Below are 16,280 nucleotides of genomic sequence, written 5' to 3' on the forward strand. Positions count from 1 at the left end.
AGAGCAAAGTCGTGAGTATAGATGCGAGATCAGATGCAGCAGAGCTGACCCTAAGTCACTGGAAAGTGCTTGGGAGTCTCTTCCACAAATTACAGGAAACCCCGACCCCCGCCCCCCGACCAAATGTTCAAAAGCAGTGTGCCAACTCCCATGATGCTACTGTTCTTCTGCTTTCTCTAGGGCTGCTATTGGGATTTTTTTTTTTAATGACTTTTCACTACAAAATAGATAGTATTTCAGCCAGGCTCATCTGGGCAGGCTAATCTCTGGGACCCTAGCCACGGGGTATAATGGAAACCATGTTCCAAGTTCCAGAAATCTTACGGTCAAGCTGGTGCTTAGAACTCAACCCATTTGAAAGCTCACGTGCCCTTTCTTGCAGGGACTAGAAACGGGGGCCTTGTGGGCAATTTCTATCCTTTGCGATTGGTGTTAGCCATTTACTTCCTAAATAAAATTCCTTGAGCACGAGTGCCAAACCACATTTTTCCCCGTACGCCCTCTCCGAGCTCCACGTGTGAGGTCCACCCCCACCCCTTCTAGAAATGGGTGTTGCGGCTCATGAGTTCAATACACTGTCCGCATCTTGAAACCTGGTTCTCTTTAGGAGATTTATTTTAATAATAGGATATCCATTATTAATGAGATTCTTCTCCTTATCAGAGCGACTGCCTGGCGCAGTGATAATAAGACAGACCCAGTTCCCTCTGCTCACGTGCTCCCTGCCGAGGGCCTCCGGATGCAGGCCGTGGGCCATCCTCTGCACAGGGCTCAAAGCCTGACCTCACCTACAACAAACTGCATGACCCCTGGGCCTTCCGCACCTTTCTGTTCCTCAGCTTCCTTGTCTACAAGCTGGGGCCACTGACTCGTCCGCTAGGGTCACCGTGATAGGGTTCACTGTGTGTGACGTGCTGGCCATGGGCCCCAGCAGGGGATACTCACCACCCCCCAGCGTGGGACCTGCTACCACTATTAATGATATGGCCAGAATGAGCAGTTTCCCCGCCCGAAATGCGCAGGCAACCGAAAAGACTCGTCGTTGATTTTCAGGTTTTGGAGAGCAGCATGGCCCATGAGAAAAGGAAAGCAAAGGAAGCTTTAGAGACAGAAAGGAGAAGAGTTCAAGATCTGGAGAACCACTTGACCCAACAGAAGGAGGTATGAGGAGCAGAGAGATAAATGGGCCATAGCGGCCAAAACCCCTGTGGAAGGAGCTCTGAGGCCAGACAGGAGGCCATGGTTCTACGCCCCAATGGAGAATATGGCAGGCCAGCGGGCAGGTGCTGGGTGGCACTTCCGTGGGAAGTGGCCAATGTCGAGTACAACTCACTAGTTGTATGACCTAGGGCAGGTCACTTAACCTCCAGGGCCTCAGTTGCCTCCTCTGTAAAATGGGCATGGTAACAGCCCCTGCCTGGCAGGATTAAATGAGTAATATAGACAGAGGACTTAGACCTGCACCTTGCACGTAGATGGCCCTCTACATAAGCATTCCCCGCCCAGCCACCGAAGGCAGAGAGATGCGCTCCAGAGAGAACCCTTGGGTTGGCGTCTGGGTCAGTCCCTCAGCCAGCACCCCCCTCCTCCTCACGGAAAGGTATTTATGACACAACCCACCGCGGGCACCGTAGGAAAACACTCGCTCCCAGGTCTGGTCTCCTGGTTTCATAGATCTTTTATAGAGACACAAACAGTTGTGGAGTAAGATGGCGTAGACCGGTACCTGACAGGCTCGCATAGCAGTCCCATGAGCAAGTGCCGGAGATCCGGAGCGGATGAGAAGTGCACCCTCAGGGAGAGGGTGACAATGGTTTGGGCAGGCCCGAGCGCCATGCCTGGGGAGCGCTGGAAACGTCCACCTCTAGCCACCTCCACCAGCCTGGGGACGGGGCCCACCAGCCACACCGGCCTGGAGCGGTCATGGAAGGCAGGCCTAAGGCTGAGGGGAGGGATGTCACTCAAGTTAACCCAAACACCCCAACCGCCCCCCTCTCCCCGCAAGAAGTCAAAGAAGGAGCTGGAGGCCAGGGCGAGAACTCAGTGACCTGCGGTGGCAGGTCCGTGAGCTAGGCTCCAAGGCTGCAGGGGGCACCGACGTGGGCTGGCCCTCAGGGAACTCCCAGAAACAGAGTACTGACTCCATGAATTGTTCATTTCTGTTCCATTCATCCACCCACAAGTGCTTCCCGAGTGCCTAGCATGGGCCAGGCCCTGTTGGGCGTTGGCGACACCACAGTGCACAGTCCTCCCAGAGCTTCCACTCTAGGCTGAGGGACAGACACCACGTACCCAGGGGCACACGAGCACTCCAGGGCCACAAGCCTGCAGGGAAGATCAAAGGGGTGGGCTAGAGAGTGGCCCCATGCAGGGAGGGCCTCTCTGAGGAGGTGACACTTGAGTGAGACCTGGAGGGGAGAAGGAGCATGAAGGGAACATCTGGGGGGGGAGAAAATGCCACTGGGTAAAGTGGCCCAGCTGCGGGGCACAGGGACCTCCCTTAGCCGGAGGGACAGGGGCAGTGGTGTGAGGAAGGAAACAAAGCTGGAACAAGATGGAAGCCAGATGAGGGGTTCCGGGGAAGAAAGCCGGAGGGAGACGCAAAGGCGGTAAAGCAGGAAAGCTTGGTAGGCGAAAAGTGCCAATTCTGGCTCAAATCCCAGCTCTGCCCCAACATGCTGTTTGACCCTGGGCAAGTGCCTTGCCGTCTCTGTGCCCCCATCTGTAACGGTGTAGTGGCAGAACCACCCTAGACGTTTGTCGTGAGGAGTCAGTGTATTCATTATGAAGTACCTGCCCAGGTGAGGTCAGCGTCCAGGTGGGGTGGGGAGGATGGTGTGGGTCCAGTGAGGTGGGGGGGGCGGGGCAGACAGTCCAGCAAAGACCTTGGCAGTGGGACTGTGTCAGCCCGTGCAGGGAGTGAGGTCAAACTTAGCAGCTGTGCCTAGAGTGTCCCTTATACAGATGGGCCAGGAGTGGGGTCTTGAGGCGCTGGCTCCCGCCGTGGTGCGGTGGACACTGTGCCCGACTAGGTATGGGCGTAGAAGCAGGTCTCTGCCTCTGGGGAGGGTGGGGTTTTAATCAGGACGACACATAAGTCAAGGTCCAGAAGCCGAGTGACCATATGGTTAGGGCAGGGCGCTGGTGTCCCAGCATGCACCGCCACTCCCTGGTGGCGTGACCTCTGTACATCATCCGTCCCCTCACTGCCTCGGTGACAGCCACCATGTCCTCACCTGCAGAATGCAACTCGCTGGGCAGACGTTCTGGGGGTTTGCCGATGAGATGCACGGACGCGCTCAGTGCCTGGTGCCCAGCACTCGTGTTGCAAGCATTTCAAGAGGAGTCAGTGTCAATCATTATTTTCAACTGCGACACGCCAAGCAGCGCAGAATCCCACGGGGCACGCAGAAGGGGGCCAGCAGCCTCTTCCGGCTGGCAGGGTGGGGGCTGGGCAATCTTAAGCAGACATGGCAGCAGGCAAATGCCAGGCTCGTGCAGGGAGGTGAGTCAGAGCCCAGGTGGGGCTGGAGGCCTGTGCAGAGCAGGGCAGGCGGGATGGCGACCGCAGACACAGGCTCCGATGGCAGGACTGTTGGAAAGACTCTTTCTCCAGGGCCACGCAGCCCCAAAGCCTCGTCCTACCCCCAGCACCGCATTCCCTAGGACAATTCGCAGTCATTTTTCTTTTTGCCAAATAATGTATGTTCACGCAAGAAAATGTAGAAGATACAGACCAGCGAAAAGAGGAAATGTAAATTGCCATAATCCCAATCCCCCAAAATAACCGGTATTTACATTTCAGTACACATCTCTTCAGGCCCTTGTCTATGCATACATGCATATATTTAAAATATTTTTCTGTGAACTTTGTGTTTGTATGGGAGCATCACTGCAAGGATTCCAAGCTGCAAATTGAGTTTTCCAACCCCCCCTGCACTGTGTACCTCCTGGGGCTTGTGTAGGTGAGGCTGGTCCTCAATCCCCACCTCCATGTCACTGGACCCGCGGGCTGCATGTTCTCAGTTCCAAATGGTCCTGGACATCAATTTTTGGACCCAAGCCTTTGAAGGCTGGAGAGAGCCTGAAGCCACAGGTGTGTCAGGTCGTGCTGGGACAGGAGGTGTCTCCCCTCCACTTTGCCTCTCCTGCCCCACCTCCCAAGAAGCCAGGTACTTCCCAAAGGAGGGCCCACATTCCAGTTCAATTAGTGGCTCAGTGCCAAACGCCTTGACCCGAACACTCACCAGCACGTCACTTCCTGAACACAGGCCCAAAATCCTGAACGATGAATAACCCTCTCTTTTATGCGGTGACAAACAGACATGACCTTCAGGTTCTCACCGCCGTGGCGGGCATGCCAAGACTCCCACCCCTCTCTCCCGTGAGCATCCTGTTCCCTGAGCCCTTATTCCCAAGCCCTGACTCACTGATCTGGGCAATTACTAATCCTGGCTTCCCTCATGGTGCCCCTTCCCTTCCTCCCTCGCGTACACTCCCTCAAACCAGTTGTCCCTGACTTCCAGATTTCAGAAAGCAGCCTCGCCTACGAGAAACACAAAGCAAAAGAGGCCATAGAGAAGGAAAAGAAGAAGGTGCAAGATCTGGAGAACCACATAACCAAGCAGAAAGAGGTAAGAGTCTCAGAGAGGAGCAGACACGGAGACGCCCAGCACGGTTAAGAGCAGGGCTCTGGAGGCAGGCGGTCTGGGTTCAAATCCCACCTCTGCCGCTTTCTGCCCATGCAATCTGAGGCAAGTGTCTTACCATCCCTGTGCCTACGTTTCCCTAGTTATGAAGTCCAGATAATGACCATAGATCAGCCCCATCGAGTGGTGAGGCTTGATTGCTCACAAACTCATAAAACACAGAGGAAAGTGTCTAGCACTCAGTGAATGCTCTGTGTGTCGGCTCCTTTTATTTTATTATTATTATTATTATTATTATTATTATTATTATTATGAGCTCATAGCTGGGATGTGGAGGGGCAGAACTGAACCCCGCACTGTCCCCGTCCTCTCCCTACTATCCTTGAACAGTGTGTGGCCTCAGCTGCTCGGGGTCATAGAGGGGATGTCAGGAGAGGGATGCCTGAATTTCCCACCACCTGGACAGCAGCGTCTCCGCCGACCTTGTCCCCGTGGGTACCACGACCTGCCCAGTCAGACCGCACTGATGACTGTTCCTGGGAGGAGCAGACAGGTTGTTGATGGGACCCTGTCTTAGGCACCTCCGCGCTGTAGGACAGAATTCACTCCTCCTGGGTCCCAACAGTACAAGGGACACACACACACAATGGCTAATATCGAAAAAGTCAAGGCAAGGGATTCAGCACACACCCTGACAATAGGGGGTTAAATTTCAATGCAGGTAAACACAATTTCAGAGGACTTTGAAGACCAGATGGGACGAAAAAGGTCTTTGCGTCTATTCACATCAATCTTAGATCATTTTCTTTAAAGCAAGATTCCCAAACATTAGCATGCATAGAATCACTTGAGGCGGGGTTGGGGGGGCGGTGTTTAAATGCCCATTTCCTGAGCCTTGCCCCCAGAGATTCGGATTCACCGTCTAGGGGGTAGACTCAGCAATCTGCATCTTTAACAAGCAGCCCCACGTGGTACTGGTGCATTTGGAACACCGCTGCCCCAGAGAGATGGGCATCAGTAAACCACATCTGCATGACGTATCAGTCCCAGGCACGGCTTCCTAAGAGGAACCTTAACCAACTGGAGCGTGCCCAGAGAAGGCAGACCAGAGTCGGGGGGAAATGATGCAGGGCTTGTCAGCCGAGGCTGGTGCACTGAGGGAGGGCGGGCAGACACTGCGGGCCCACAGAGCCCCAGGGGCGCAATCTGTTCACACACAGCCTTGTTTCCCCAAACGATTCACCATGGATCTTCCATAAAACACTTCAGTTCGGGGCAGGAGGAAAGGAGACATTAACATTTTTAAAGTAGATTAGTGAGGACATCAAATGGATCAGGGATGAGACTAATGCCAACAAAACCCCACAAAAAATAAAAAAATAAAAAATAAACGTGTATCAGTGAAATCAACAAACGGTCCGTTTTTACTCTAACAGTTACAGCGAAAGGGAGGGCTCAGGGGGCTGCACAATTCTCTGGATCAAAGTGAACTCGTGGATACTGAGCCATTCTCGGTACTCAACCCAGAGAGAATCTGTCCTAAGGATCATCAGATAGAGGACTCTGCTGTGCATTCAACACCCTCAACAGCCTCAGGGAAAACAACAGTGACATCAGAGGGCGAGGTCTCGTGACGGCCCTCCAGGCAGACGGGGGGGCATCACACCGGACAAGGAGAAACGGGACCCCTCCCCAGGAAATCCCCATGTACCAGGAAATACCAAGGAAGGGCAAGGTCAAAGAACCACCCAGACATAGAGTTGCTTATTCACATGCTGTTTTACTCGTATACACAGAAGAGCAATGGGCACAAAGAAAGGAGAGCGGGGAGAAGAAAAATAAATCCAGACCCGGGGGCACAGTCAACTTTGTTGTCCTGTCCTTGGGTCAAAGAGGCTGAGTGGTTGGCAAGGAGCAAAGATGCCTGGCAGTGCGTTCTGCCCTTGGGCAGCTTTGCGGCCCATCAAAGAAACCATCGGTTTGCTGTGGATTCTCGGGGACAGCTGGAGTGTTTTGCTGCAGGTGACAGGCGGCTCCGTGGGATGCCTGCCCGCGTCCCTGGTGAGCACCTTCTCTGGCCAGGGCTGCACGTGGTCTGCACTGCACTGGGATTTCTCAACAGTCACGGTGATGTGAAGGCCCCGAAATAGAATCAGATGGGGTTCAGTGGTAATACGCAGAGAACGAAGTGGCTCCCACGTGAGGCTTACAGGAATCACACGACGAAAATGGATTTTTCTTGTTGTTTTTAAATCCGTTTCCCTTCCCAATTATAAAAGGAGCGACTATTTACAGAAAATCATTCGGAAGAAGATAAAAAACTGCCCATGATTTCCACTGAGCAGAGTTACCACTAGTGACATTTTGATGGGCTTCCTCCCAGACCATCTACACGTTGATCCTTATTACAGACATCGCAAACATCCATTTGTTACAAAGTGATTTACCCTGTTACACTGTGCACACTGACCTGGGTGCTGTATTTTAACTGAATACATTACCAAAATGTCTCTATGGCATGGAACATTCTTCCACGACCTGCCACGGACAGCTGACCAGGGTTTGCACTGCGTTGGGTGGACTCCAGTTTATTGACCTGTCCCCTGTGGTTGGGCCCTGGGACTGTTTCTCACTTTCCACTCGAGTGAAAAAATGCTTGGCTGAACAGCCTTGCACATCAGTCCTCGCGAATGTGTGCGGTTATGTCCTTAGGATAGATTCCCAAAAGTGGAATCGCCGGGCCACAGGGTGTAAACATGTTCAGCCTCTTGATACACGTTCCCAAATAAAAGGTCCTACCAGTTTATCCTGCCAGCAACAGAGTCTGAGAAGACCCAGCACTACATCTCATCAACTGCTATTTTACATTCGATGAAATAATGTTTGTGAAAAGCCCACCTACAGTATGATTCCAAGTCTGTGACATTCTGGAAAAGGCAGAACTATGGAGACCGAAGACCAGGGGTTGGTGGAGGGGAGGGATGACTAGATGGAGCACAGTGAAATTACTCTGCACTATACTATAATGGTGGATACGTGTCATTATACATTTGTTCAAACCCATAGAGTGTACAGCACTGAGTGAACCCTAGCATAAACTACGGACTTTTGGTGACCGTGTGTGTCAGCACAGGTTTATCAGTTGGAACAAAGGTACCATCTGGTGCAGGATGTTGATGATCCCGCACAATGGAGGGGAGAGAGCGTATAAGAGAGCTCTGTATTTTCCTCTCAATTTTGCTGTGAGCCCAAAACCGCTCTTCAAAAACAAAGTCAAGTAGGGGCGCCTGGGTGGCTCAGACAGTTAAGCATCTGCCCTCAGCTCAAATCATGATCCCAGGGTCCTGGGATCGAGTGGGGAGCCTGCTTCTCCCTCTGCCCCTCCCCCACCCTGCTCATGCTCTCTCTCTCTCTCTCTCTCTCTCTCGCTCAAATAAATAATCTTTTTTTTTTTTAAGATTTTATTTATTTATTTGACAGAGAGAGACACAGAGAGAGAGGGAACAAAAGCAGGGGGAGTGGGAGAGGGAGAAGCAGGCTTCCCGCCGAGCAGGGAGCTCGACGCGGGGCTCGATCCCAGGACCCTGGGATCATGACCTGAGCCGAAGGCAGACGCCCAACGACTGAGCCACCCAGGTGCCCCAAATAATCTTTTTTAAAAAATAAAGTCAAATAAATAAAGTTCATGAAGCCCCCACCCAGGACCAGTCACAAAGCTTACATTCCGCATGGCCTGAGGAGGGGCTCCCGGAGGAGAGTAGAATTTGGGGAGTCCAGGGCTGGAAGAGTGGATCCAGGAGGAGGGATGAGGTGTGCACGGACGTGACGAGGGGAGTCCACCTTGCCGGAGCCCAGAGGGAAGAGGGGAGGCCATCCCTCCGAAGCCAGGGAGGGATGCGGAGGAGGGTGCTGAAGGCAGATCCTGTGGCGAAGGGGTAAAGGAGCTCAGCACATTTATCCTGGAAAATAGATTTAGAGAGAGACATGACAGCCCTCCTCAAATATTTAAAGGGCTGTCTCATAAAAGAGAAATAAAACTTGCTCAGTGCACTCCAGGTGACAGAACTGAGCTCAGAGACCAGAAATCACCAGGAGACAGTCTCAGCTGGAGAGAAAAGCAAGCTCTATAGTAACTGGGACCTTCCCGGGAAAGCATGGACTTTGGGCTGAAAAAGGGACAATAACAGAATGGAGTTCACCTCCTTTCTGAAAATGGGGGGCCGGGCCAGGGGGCGGCTAGGGGAAATATTCATTCCTGAATTTCTGTTAATTTGATGTTTGCTGTTTGTCCAGGAAATAGACTTAAAAGTACAAAAAGAAGATGTTTTAAATAATAAATTAAATGACGCACTGGCCATGGTAGAAGAGACTCAGAAAACCAAGACAGCCGAGAGCCTAAGAGCAGAGAGCCTCACCATGAAATTAAATGAAACGTTAGCTGAACTGGAAACCGCCAAGACAAAAATGGTGAGTTGGTGCCTTCCGGGGCCGGGAGAATCTTTCCCTCAATGAAGGATCGCAACACTGGGAGAACTCACGATTTAGACCAGGGGCTCTCAGCCTGGGCCCTGCTGGTGCCCCAGGCTGGTTAACCCTTTCTTGTGCGCAGCCATCCTTTGCATCACAGGATGCTTAACATCGCCCCAGGTCTCACCTGCTAGATGCCAGTTGCAGTCTCCCTCCAGACATGTCAACCCACAGTGTCTTCAGACTTCGCCAAATGTCCTTTGGGGGGCAAAATCACCCTCTATTGAGAAGCACTGGTCTTGAATAAAAAGTGAATTGAGGCTACAATGCCCTCTCTCCAGGAGTTCTAAGATGTTGTAATACAGGGTCCTCACAGGATCAGGCTGAAGGACTGAGCAGCCCCAGACCTTAGTAATCAATGACTATTCCACAGACTTTAAGATAATGTTTTAAAATTTAGCTCGGCATTCAGGCCCTCCACCATCAGGGCTCAATATTGCACTCATTCGTCATTCATACATTCAACCAACAGGTCTGTGGGCAAGGAAGTAATGAGGACTCATCTGGCCAAAGTACGCAAAGTGAATTTGAGAGAGACTAGAGTTGGAGAGGCCAGCTCAGGCTGTGGCAAGACAAGACATCTCAATTTAGAGGAGGCATGATCGCTAAAACAATGTGTGTGTGTGTGTGTGTGTGTGTGTGAGCTTCAGGATCGGGGGCTGCAGCCCAACATGTCAGCTGGGAATAAGGAGCAGGAGTCTGATGTCATCAGGAGAGCCAAGGAAGGAGTGGTCAGAGAAGCAGGAGGGGAGCAAGGATGAGGCATCGAGAAGCCCCGAGAAGAGCCTCAGGAAGGGCAGGGCGGCTGAGGGAAAGGGTCCAGCTCACCTCTTGGTGATGATTGGGACTTTTTGCTTTTAAGAAATAGAAATTTGGGGCTCCCAGGCGGCTCAGTTGGTTAACGTCTGACTCTTGATCTCAGGTCTTGATCTCAGAGTCGTGAGTTCAAGCCCCACGTTGGGCTTGGTGTGGAGCCTACTTTAAAAAATGAAAAAGAAATTTCAAAAAAATACAAATTCATTCTCTTTTTCTTATAAAATTGTTCATTTGTTAATTCAACAAATACTTATTGAGCATCTAGGTCTAGATGCTATGGCAGGGATCTAGGCACTGCTGCTGTGGGTACATTGGTAAATAAGGAAAAGTAAGTTTCTGCTCTCCTGGAGCTTACATTCTAGTGGGAATGGGAAATAAAGAAACAAGATCATTCAGATGGTGATAAGCACATCGCGGAAAATGGAAGCAGAAGATGGAATAGAAAGTGTCTCGGTCTGCTCCTTTAGACAGGCAGTCAAGGAAGGGCCTCTCTGAGGGAGGTGACATTGGAGTTGAGACCTGAAACATGAGAAGGAGTCAGCCATGCAAGGAGCTTGGGGACGAGGAGAGTACTGTGCAGCAGGAACAGCACGTGCAAAGGCCCTGAGGTGGGTCCAAGTTCCATGCCTGTGGGTGCAAAAGGGGCATATTGCTATTGTTGTCCTTGACATCACACCCAGATCCCAAGATCACACTAATGATGTCCCTGTTTTCCCAGCTCATCATGGAGGAGCGGATACAGCTGGAACAGCAGACAGTGAAGGCCCTCCAGGAAGAACAGGACTCACAGAAACACGGATTTGAAACAGAAATCAGGGAATATAAGGAGCAAATCAAACAGCACTCCCAGACGATCGTGAGCCTCGAAGAAAGACTCCAAAAAGTGACTGAGCACCATAAAAAAATAGAAGGAGAGATTGCAACCTTGAAGGACAGTGATCCAGGTCGGTCCAAAGAGAAGCTGAGGAAATCTTAGCGTTCGGGGCAGGTTCTGATTATCCCGTGGGTCTCAATAGGCTGATGATGGGCCCAAAAAGGCTGCACCTCGCTTGAACACTCCTTTTTTCCCTGGAGGCACCATTTTCTTCCCGTTGCACAGCAAGGTTAGGGGCCCTCGAGGCCCAGGTTAGACAGAAGTCACAACAACGGGACAGGACGTCCTTTGTGCTGAGCCAGCGAGCCAGTGCAGATGCACAGACTACCAGGCCTTTCAGAGCCTTCTCTCTGCCCTCAGGAGTTTGCGACTTTGTCTAATGGCCTTTCATAACCAGCTTTAAAAAGAAATCCAAAAGGGGCTGAGAAAAGAACTAAGGGTGGTGAGCACGTACTCACCCTATATGACCGAGGCGACGCAATGCATTGCAAAGATGCTGAGCTCTCGGAGGAGAGTTGAGGCCTCGGGCCAGGGTTGTTCTGAGTGCCAGCAGCAGCCCCCCACACACCAAGGGTGACTACCAGAAACGTCTGCAGACAGTGCCAGATGTCCCCGGGGAGGGGGGCAAACTCACCCCTGATTGGGAACCATGGTCCTGGTCTCCAGCCAGCTGACAAGCTGTCAGGGCTCACGTCATGCTTTCATTCACTCGACGCTCTTCGTTAGGTTCCAAGTTTATTCTAGGCGTTGGGGATTCCATATGGAATCCAGGCACAGTCCCTGCAGTTCATCAGATGACGGCCCTGACAGGTGACCCAGTCGGAACAGGGCACCATGGCCCAGGCATGAGGCGGGACTCAGTCTCCCAACCCAAGGTGAGGTCAGAGGGAGCTGGGACCCGAAGGGTGACAACAAAGTAGTCACATTTAGCTCAGAATCTGCCAGAAAGCAGACATTCCATAAACACCTGATGAACGACTAAAGGTGCGACCGAGGATGAGGATGGAAACCGGAAGGCGGTGGGCTGAGGAGTAAGTGTGAGGAGAGGACAGGACAGGACTTGTCTGGGAGGAAAGGCCGAATAGGGAGGAGGCGTGGTCCAGTGGTTGGGGCTCCACTCCCCACCGGCCTCGCTGACTGGCCACCGGCAAGTTCTGTCCCTCCTGTGCCCATTTCCTCCCCTGCAAATGGAGTTCATGATCCCTGCCTCATAGAGTAGCTGGAAATATTTCATGAGCTTGTATGTGGGGGGTCCCAGTCTGTGCTGCAGAACCCATGGTGGGGCTCATTAGGTGGAGAGGGCGGCAGAGTGTAGGGGGGGTGGCTAAGTTGGAAAAGACGCAGGTGTGTTTATAAGCCCAGGGGAAGGAGAGCATCAGTTGCATGCGGACTGTAATGACGCTCACGGGTCCCTCTGATTCAGCCCAGGAGGAGGTGATGCAGCGAGACCCCCCAGCGGCACCTCCGATGGAGAGCAGTGTCAAAGACGAAGTATGTGACACCTTGATGTGAGTACCCAGGCCAGAGACACCCCTCCCCACCCCCACTTCTGGCCATGTCGTCGGACCCTGAAAAAAAGGAGTCGAGTCTGGGGTCTTCTCGCTGTCATTTGAATTTCTCGATCCTCTAGCAGGTCAGGATGATGTCATGGTAAGATCTGGGTGGATCTATGTTCAGATCCCAACTCAACCCCTTGCAGGTGTGTGGCTCTGGGCAAGTCACGTCCCATCGCTGCACCTTAGCTTAATCACTTGTGAAATAAGCTGGTACTTGTCATAGCTCAGCCTCAGATTGAACCCAGCTGGGATCCTCTGTCCTATCTCCCTATATTTTTTTTTTGCATCAAAATGAATTTTTGCTTTGAGAATTTTTAAAGAGCGTGCTTCTCCCCCTTGCTGGGACTGGTATCCCTCGGACCCGCACTGAAGGAGGATCGCTTTGCATTTCTACCTGGCCCCTTCCAGGCACTGGGGACATCCTGGAGACTGAGGTGAGCTGACTTGGCCTGTCTTTGTGAGTTTCAGAGGGGATCTACTGACCGCTCAGAAGGAAATCCTGTCTCAGCAGGAGGTCATCATGAGGCTAAGGAAAAACCTCACGGAAGCCCACAACCGAATGTCAGATTTGAGAGGTTTGTATGATTGCCTGTGTCTCTTGACTTCCTGACCCACTTTGAGAAAGGAAAGAACAGGCTTAAGAGTTGGAAAGCTTAGCATTAAAAATCCTGCTGACCTGCTTTCCTGGGCGGTCACAGCATTTGAGCATTTGTACCTCGGTCAGCAAGACAGATGCCTGATCAGGGGGCCACAGGGAGCATTCTCAGAGGGCTTCAGACCTCTGCATTGAAATGCAACTTTCCTTTTGAGAAAAATGCCCTTTTGCCTTAGAGGATTTGTCTCTGGAGGCAAAGGCTGGGAGGGAGGGCATAAACCCCAGCACCCCCCAGCTCTGGGACCTAGAGCAAGGTATTCTCTCCTCACCTCCCCTTCCTCCTGTGCAAAATCACCTACAACAGACCTATTTCCTGGAGCTGGCTGGACATTAGGGACCTCCTACACTAGGGACCAAAGAGCACGAACCAGTCTAGCTGAATATTCCTACTTTGCTCTTTTTCTCTCCCCGCCCCAACCCCATCCTTTTATTTCCACCTCCCCTCTTTTGCTTCTTATAGACATTTTCTCCTTCCCAGCCCCAAAATGCTCAGGCAGGTGGGAGTCAGGAGACAGAACCTGGTTTGGGGAAGTCAAGGGAGGGCGAAGAGCACTCCTCTTGTCTTGTCCCCATCTCAAACCCTGTGTACCCCCAAAACCTTCAGTGGTATTTGCTCCCCCTAGAGCTATACTGTCAACACCCCCAGGGCATTTATGGCTGAATTTTCCAAAGAGTGATTGTTTTCATACTAAGGTAGGAGAAAGTATAGCAGAGAGGCTAGCAGGTCCAGTTCTAGAATTAGGAGACGTTGGACCTGGTTCTGGATCTGCTACTTATTTTAGTCCCCGGAGTTTCGGCAAGCACCTTTACCTCTCCAAGCCTGTTTCTGCCTCCGTGAAGTGGGGCTGTGACCAGTAACTCACTTGGAGGGTTGCTATGAAAATCTGAGGTAATGCAAGTGTCTCCGTTTGGGTTTTGCCAACAGAGGCTGACCCTGAGACCAGAATGTTCCTGCGGGTGGTGGGTTTGAGAGGCGATCCCAGGACCAGCAGGAATGGAGGTAGACTAGAGGCAGGAGAGGGACGAAGGCAAAGAAAGCTGTGTTGTCAGTCAGGGGCAGAGCGGGCAGCTGGAGCTGAATTCTGCAGGGGGCGAACGCTGGGGAGCAGGGTACAGCCCAGCCCCCGGGTCGCCCGCCCCAGGGGTGAGGGGAACCGGGCTGTGAATTCCAGTCTCGGGTGGAGGCTGATGCACCTGGCAGACCCAGGAGCAGAGCAGACCCCAGAGGCCGGAGAAGGAACGCCCTTAGGCAAACAGATGCAGAAGCAGGCAGCCGAAGGTGGACCAGGGAGCCCCCAGAGGCCACAGGTGCAAAGGCAGGGCCCTGACAGCTTCTGGAACAGTGGGGTCAGACAGGGCTTTGCTGTCATTTGCTAAGACACAGGCAGACCCCCTGGCTGTTACTAACGCCCCCCTAGTCCCGCCGCAAGAATTCCTGGAGCGTGGACCGCCTCATGGTTCTTGTAGACCTGGCCGATGGGCCGTGGCCCTGGCAGAGCCCCGAGGCGGGAGACCCCCTCACCAGCTTTCCTGTCTCTCCAGGGGAGCTTAATGAAAAGCAGAAGATGGAACTGGAGCAGAACGTGGCGCTGGTCCAGCAACAAAGCAGCGAGCTGAGAGCGCTCAAGGAAAAGACGGTGCAGTTGACGGGCCTGGTGGAAAGGAAGGACAGGGAGCTGGAGGTCCTCAAGGAGGCGCTCAGGTGTGTGGGAAGGCCCTCATGGTATAGGGGGCCCAGACACACCCAAGTGCGCAGGGAGCCTCCCACGTGGAGGTCACTCAGTAAATGTTGAAGGGGGGGAGGGAGGGAGGGAGGGAGGGAGGGAGGGAGGCAGGGAGGGATGGATGGATGGATGGATGGATGGATGGATGGATGGCAGGCAGGCATGTGTTTCATTACTACACAACCTCATCATTTAAAACAGGGCTTTGCTTAGTTCTGTGCCTCGCAAACATTCCTGCCCAGTATTCCAGAGGACAGGCCTCAGCTTAAATGCCACTTCCTCCAAGGAGCCCTCTGTCACTTACCCTCACCAAACAGAGCCAAGGGCTCCTACTCTGCCCGGGGTCTCTCAGCCCCTGCACTCTGTACAACCTAACACTTCTCACACAGCCAGGCTGCTATGGCCTGTTTGACTATCCACCTTACCCATAAGGACCCCATACAGACCTTGCCTGCTGTTGACTCCCCAGCATTCACACAGTGCCTGGCACATAGGGAACTTTATAAATATTGATGGAACCAGCGTATAAACTGGGGTAAAAGAAGTCAGCTTAAAATAAATGTAAGATTTCATTGTCATTCCATGGATTAGTCTGAAAAATACATGTGAGTTTGCAGTTTCATCCACAACTTGCCCTTATTTTGACATAAGAGTAATGTTTTCTCCAAGAAAGGTTGAGTAAAAGCTACATCTTGTGACTACCCTGTAGCTTCATATGCCTCCTGGCTCCTGGCCAAGACAGATTCACATAGTGGTTAAAGTCACAGGCTGCCTGGATTCAAAGCCAGCCACCTTCACTTACAAGCTTCATGACCAGGGGCAAATTGCTGTGTGTCTCTTTCCTTGCCTGTAAAATGAGGCAAAGAGAATCCCCAACTCATGGGATTGTTACGAGAAATAGAAGGGTTAACACGTACAAAGTGTTAGAAACAGCAGATACGCGGCAAATGCCCCAGCAAATGCCCCAGCGGGTGTCCCGCAGACCTAGTATGGGGAACAAAGGGGGACAGGTGTCTGCTGCCCTGGCCACGATTTTAGAAGTCGCCTGAAACTAAAGTCTCCAGAAATCTGCCGGCAGGAGACTTGAAGACCCGAAGGTTTCAGTTACCTATAAAAATGGAGTTCCTTTTTCTGTTCTGTCAGTGGCTCCAAAGGTCAGTCGTGGTTCCTGGAACCTCAGGCTGCCAGCCATCCTGCTGTCCAGTGACTCATCTTCTCTGCCCTAGGGCCTCCCAAGAGAAACACAGAGTCCAGCTGTACAAGGAGAAGGAACAGAAGCCCAGGAACACGGCCCAGATGTGTGACATCTCAGTGCAGATAGAACCGGTCCACACTGACATTCTCTTGAGCAGTCAAGAGGTGAGTGCTGCTGAGGCCTGGCCACTCAGGGGGACAATGCTAAAAAAAAAAAAGAGCCCCACAGTGCCCGTCTTTGCTTCTGAAAATATTTGCATTCTAAGTTCCAAAGATCTGACTTGC

At 52.2% G+C, this 16,280-nt stretch overlaps 1 protein-coding gene across 1 annotated transcript in view; it reads left to right on the forward strand.

The window, feature by feature from the left end:
• The window catches only part of FHAD1 (forkhead associated phosphopeptide binding domain 1), a 115,692-nt gene that overhangs the window by 78,856 nt on the left and 20,556 nt on the right, over window positions 1-16,280 (forward strand). The window contains exons 15-21 of the mRNA XM_081816826.1: window positions 4,441-4,634; window positions 8,943-9,116; window positions 10,711-10,936; window positions 12,290-12,374; window positions 12,891-12,997; window positions 14,620-14,779; window positions 16,028-16,160. Coding sequence (XP_081672952.1) covers window positions 4,441-4,634; window positions 8,943-9,116; window positions 10,711-10,936; window positions 12,290-12,374; window positions 12,891-12,997; window positions 14,620-14,779; window positions 16,028-16,160 — 1,079 coding nt within the window. The remainder of the gene's footprint in view (window positions 1-4,440; window positions 4,635-8,942; window positions 9,117-10,710; window positions 10,937-12,289; window positions 12,375-12,890; window positions 12,998-14,619; window positions 14,780-16,027; window positions 16,161-16,280) is intronic.

This window comes from Leptonychotes weddellii, chromosome 4 (assembly GCF_054177405.1).
Source record: "Leptonychotes weddellii isolate Sample4059 chromosome 4, ASM5417740v2, whole genome shotgun sequence".
Lineage (NCBI taxonomy): Eukaryota > Metazoa > Chordata > Mammalia > Carnivora > Phocidae > Leptonychotes > Leptonychotes weddellii.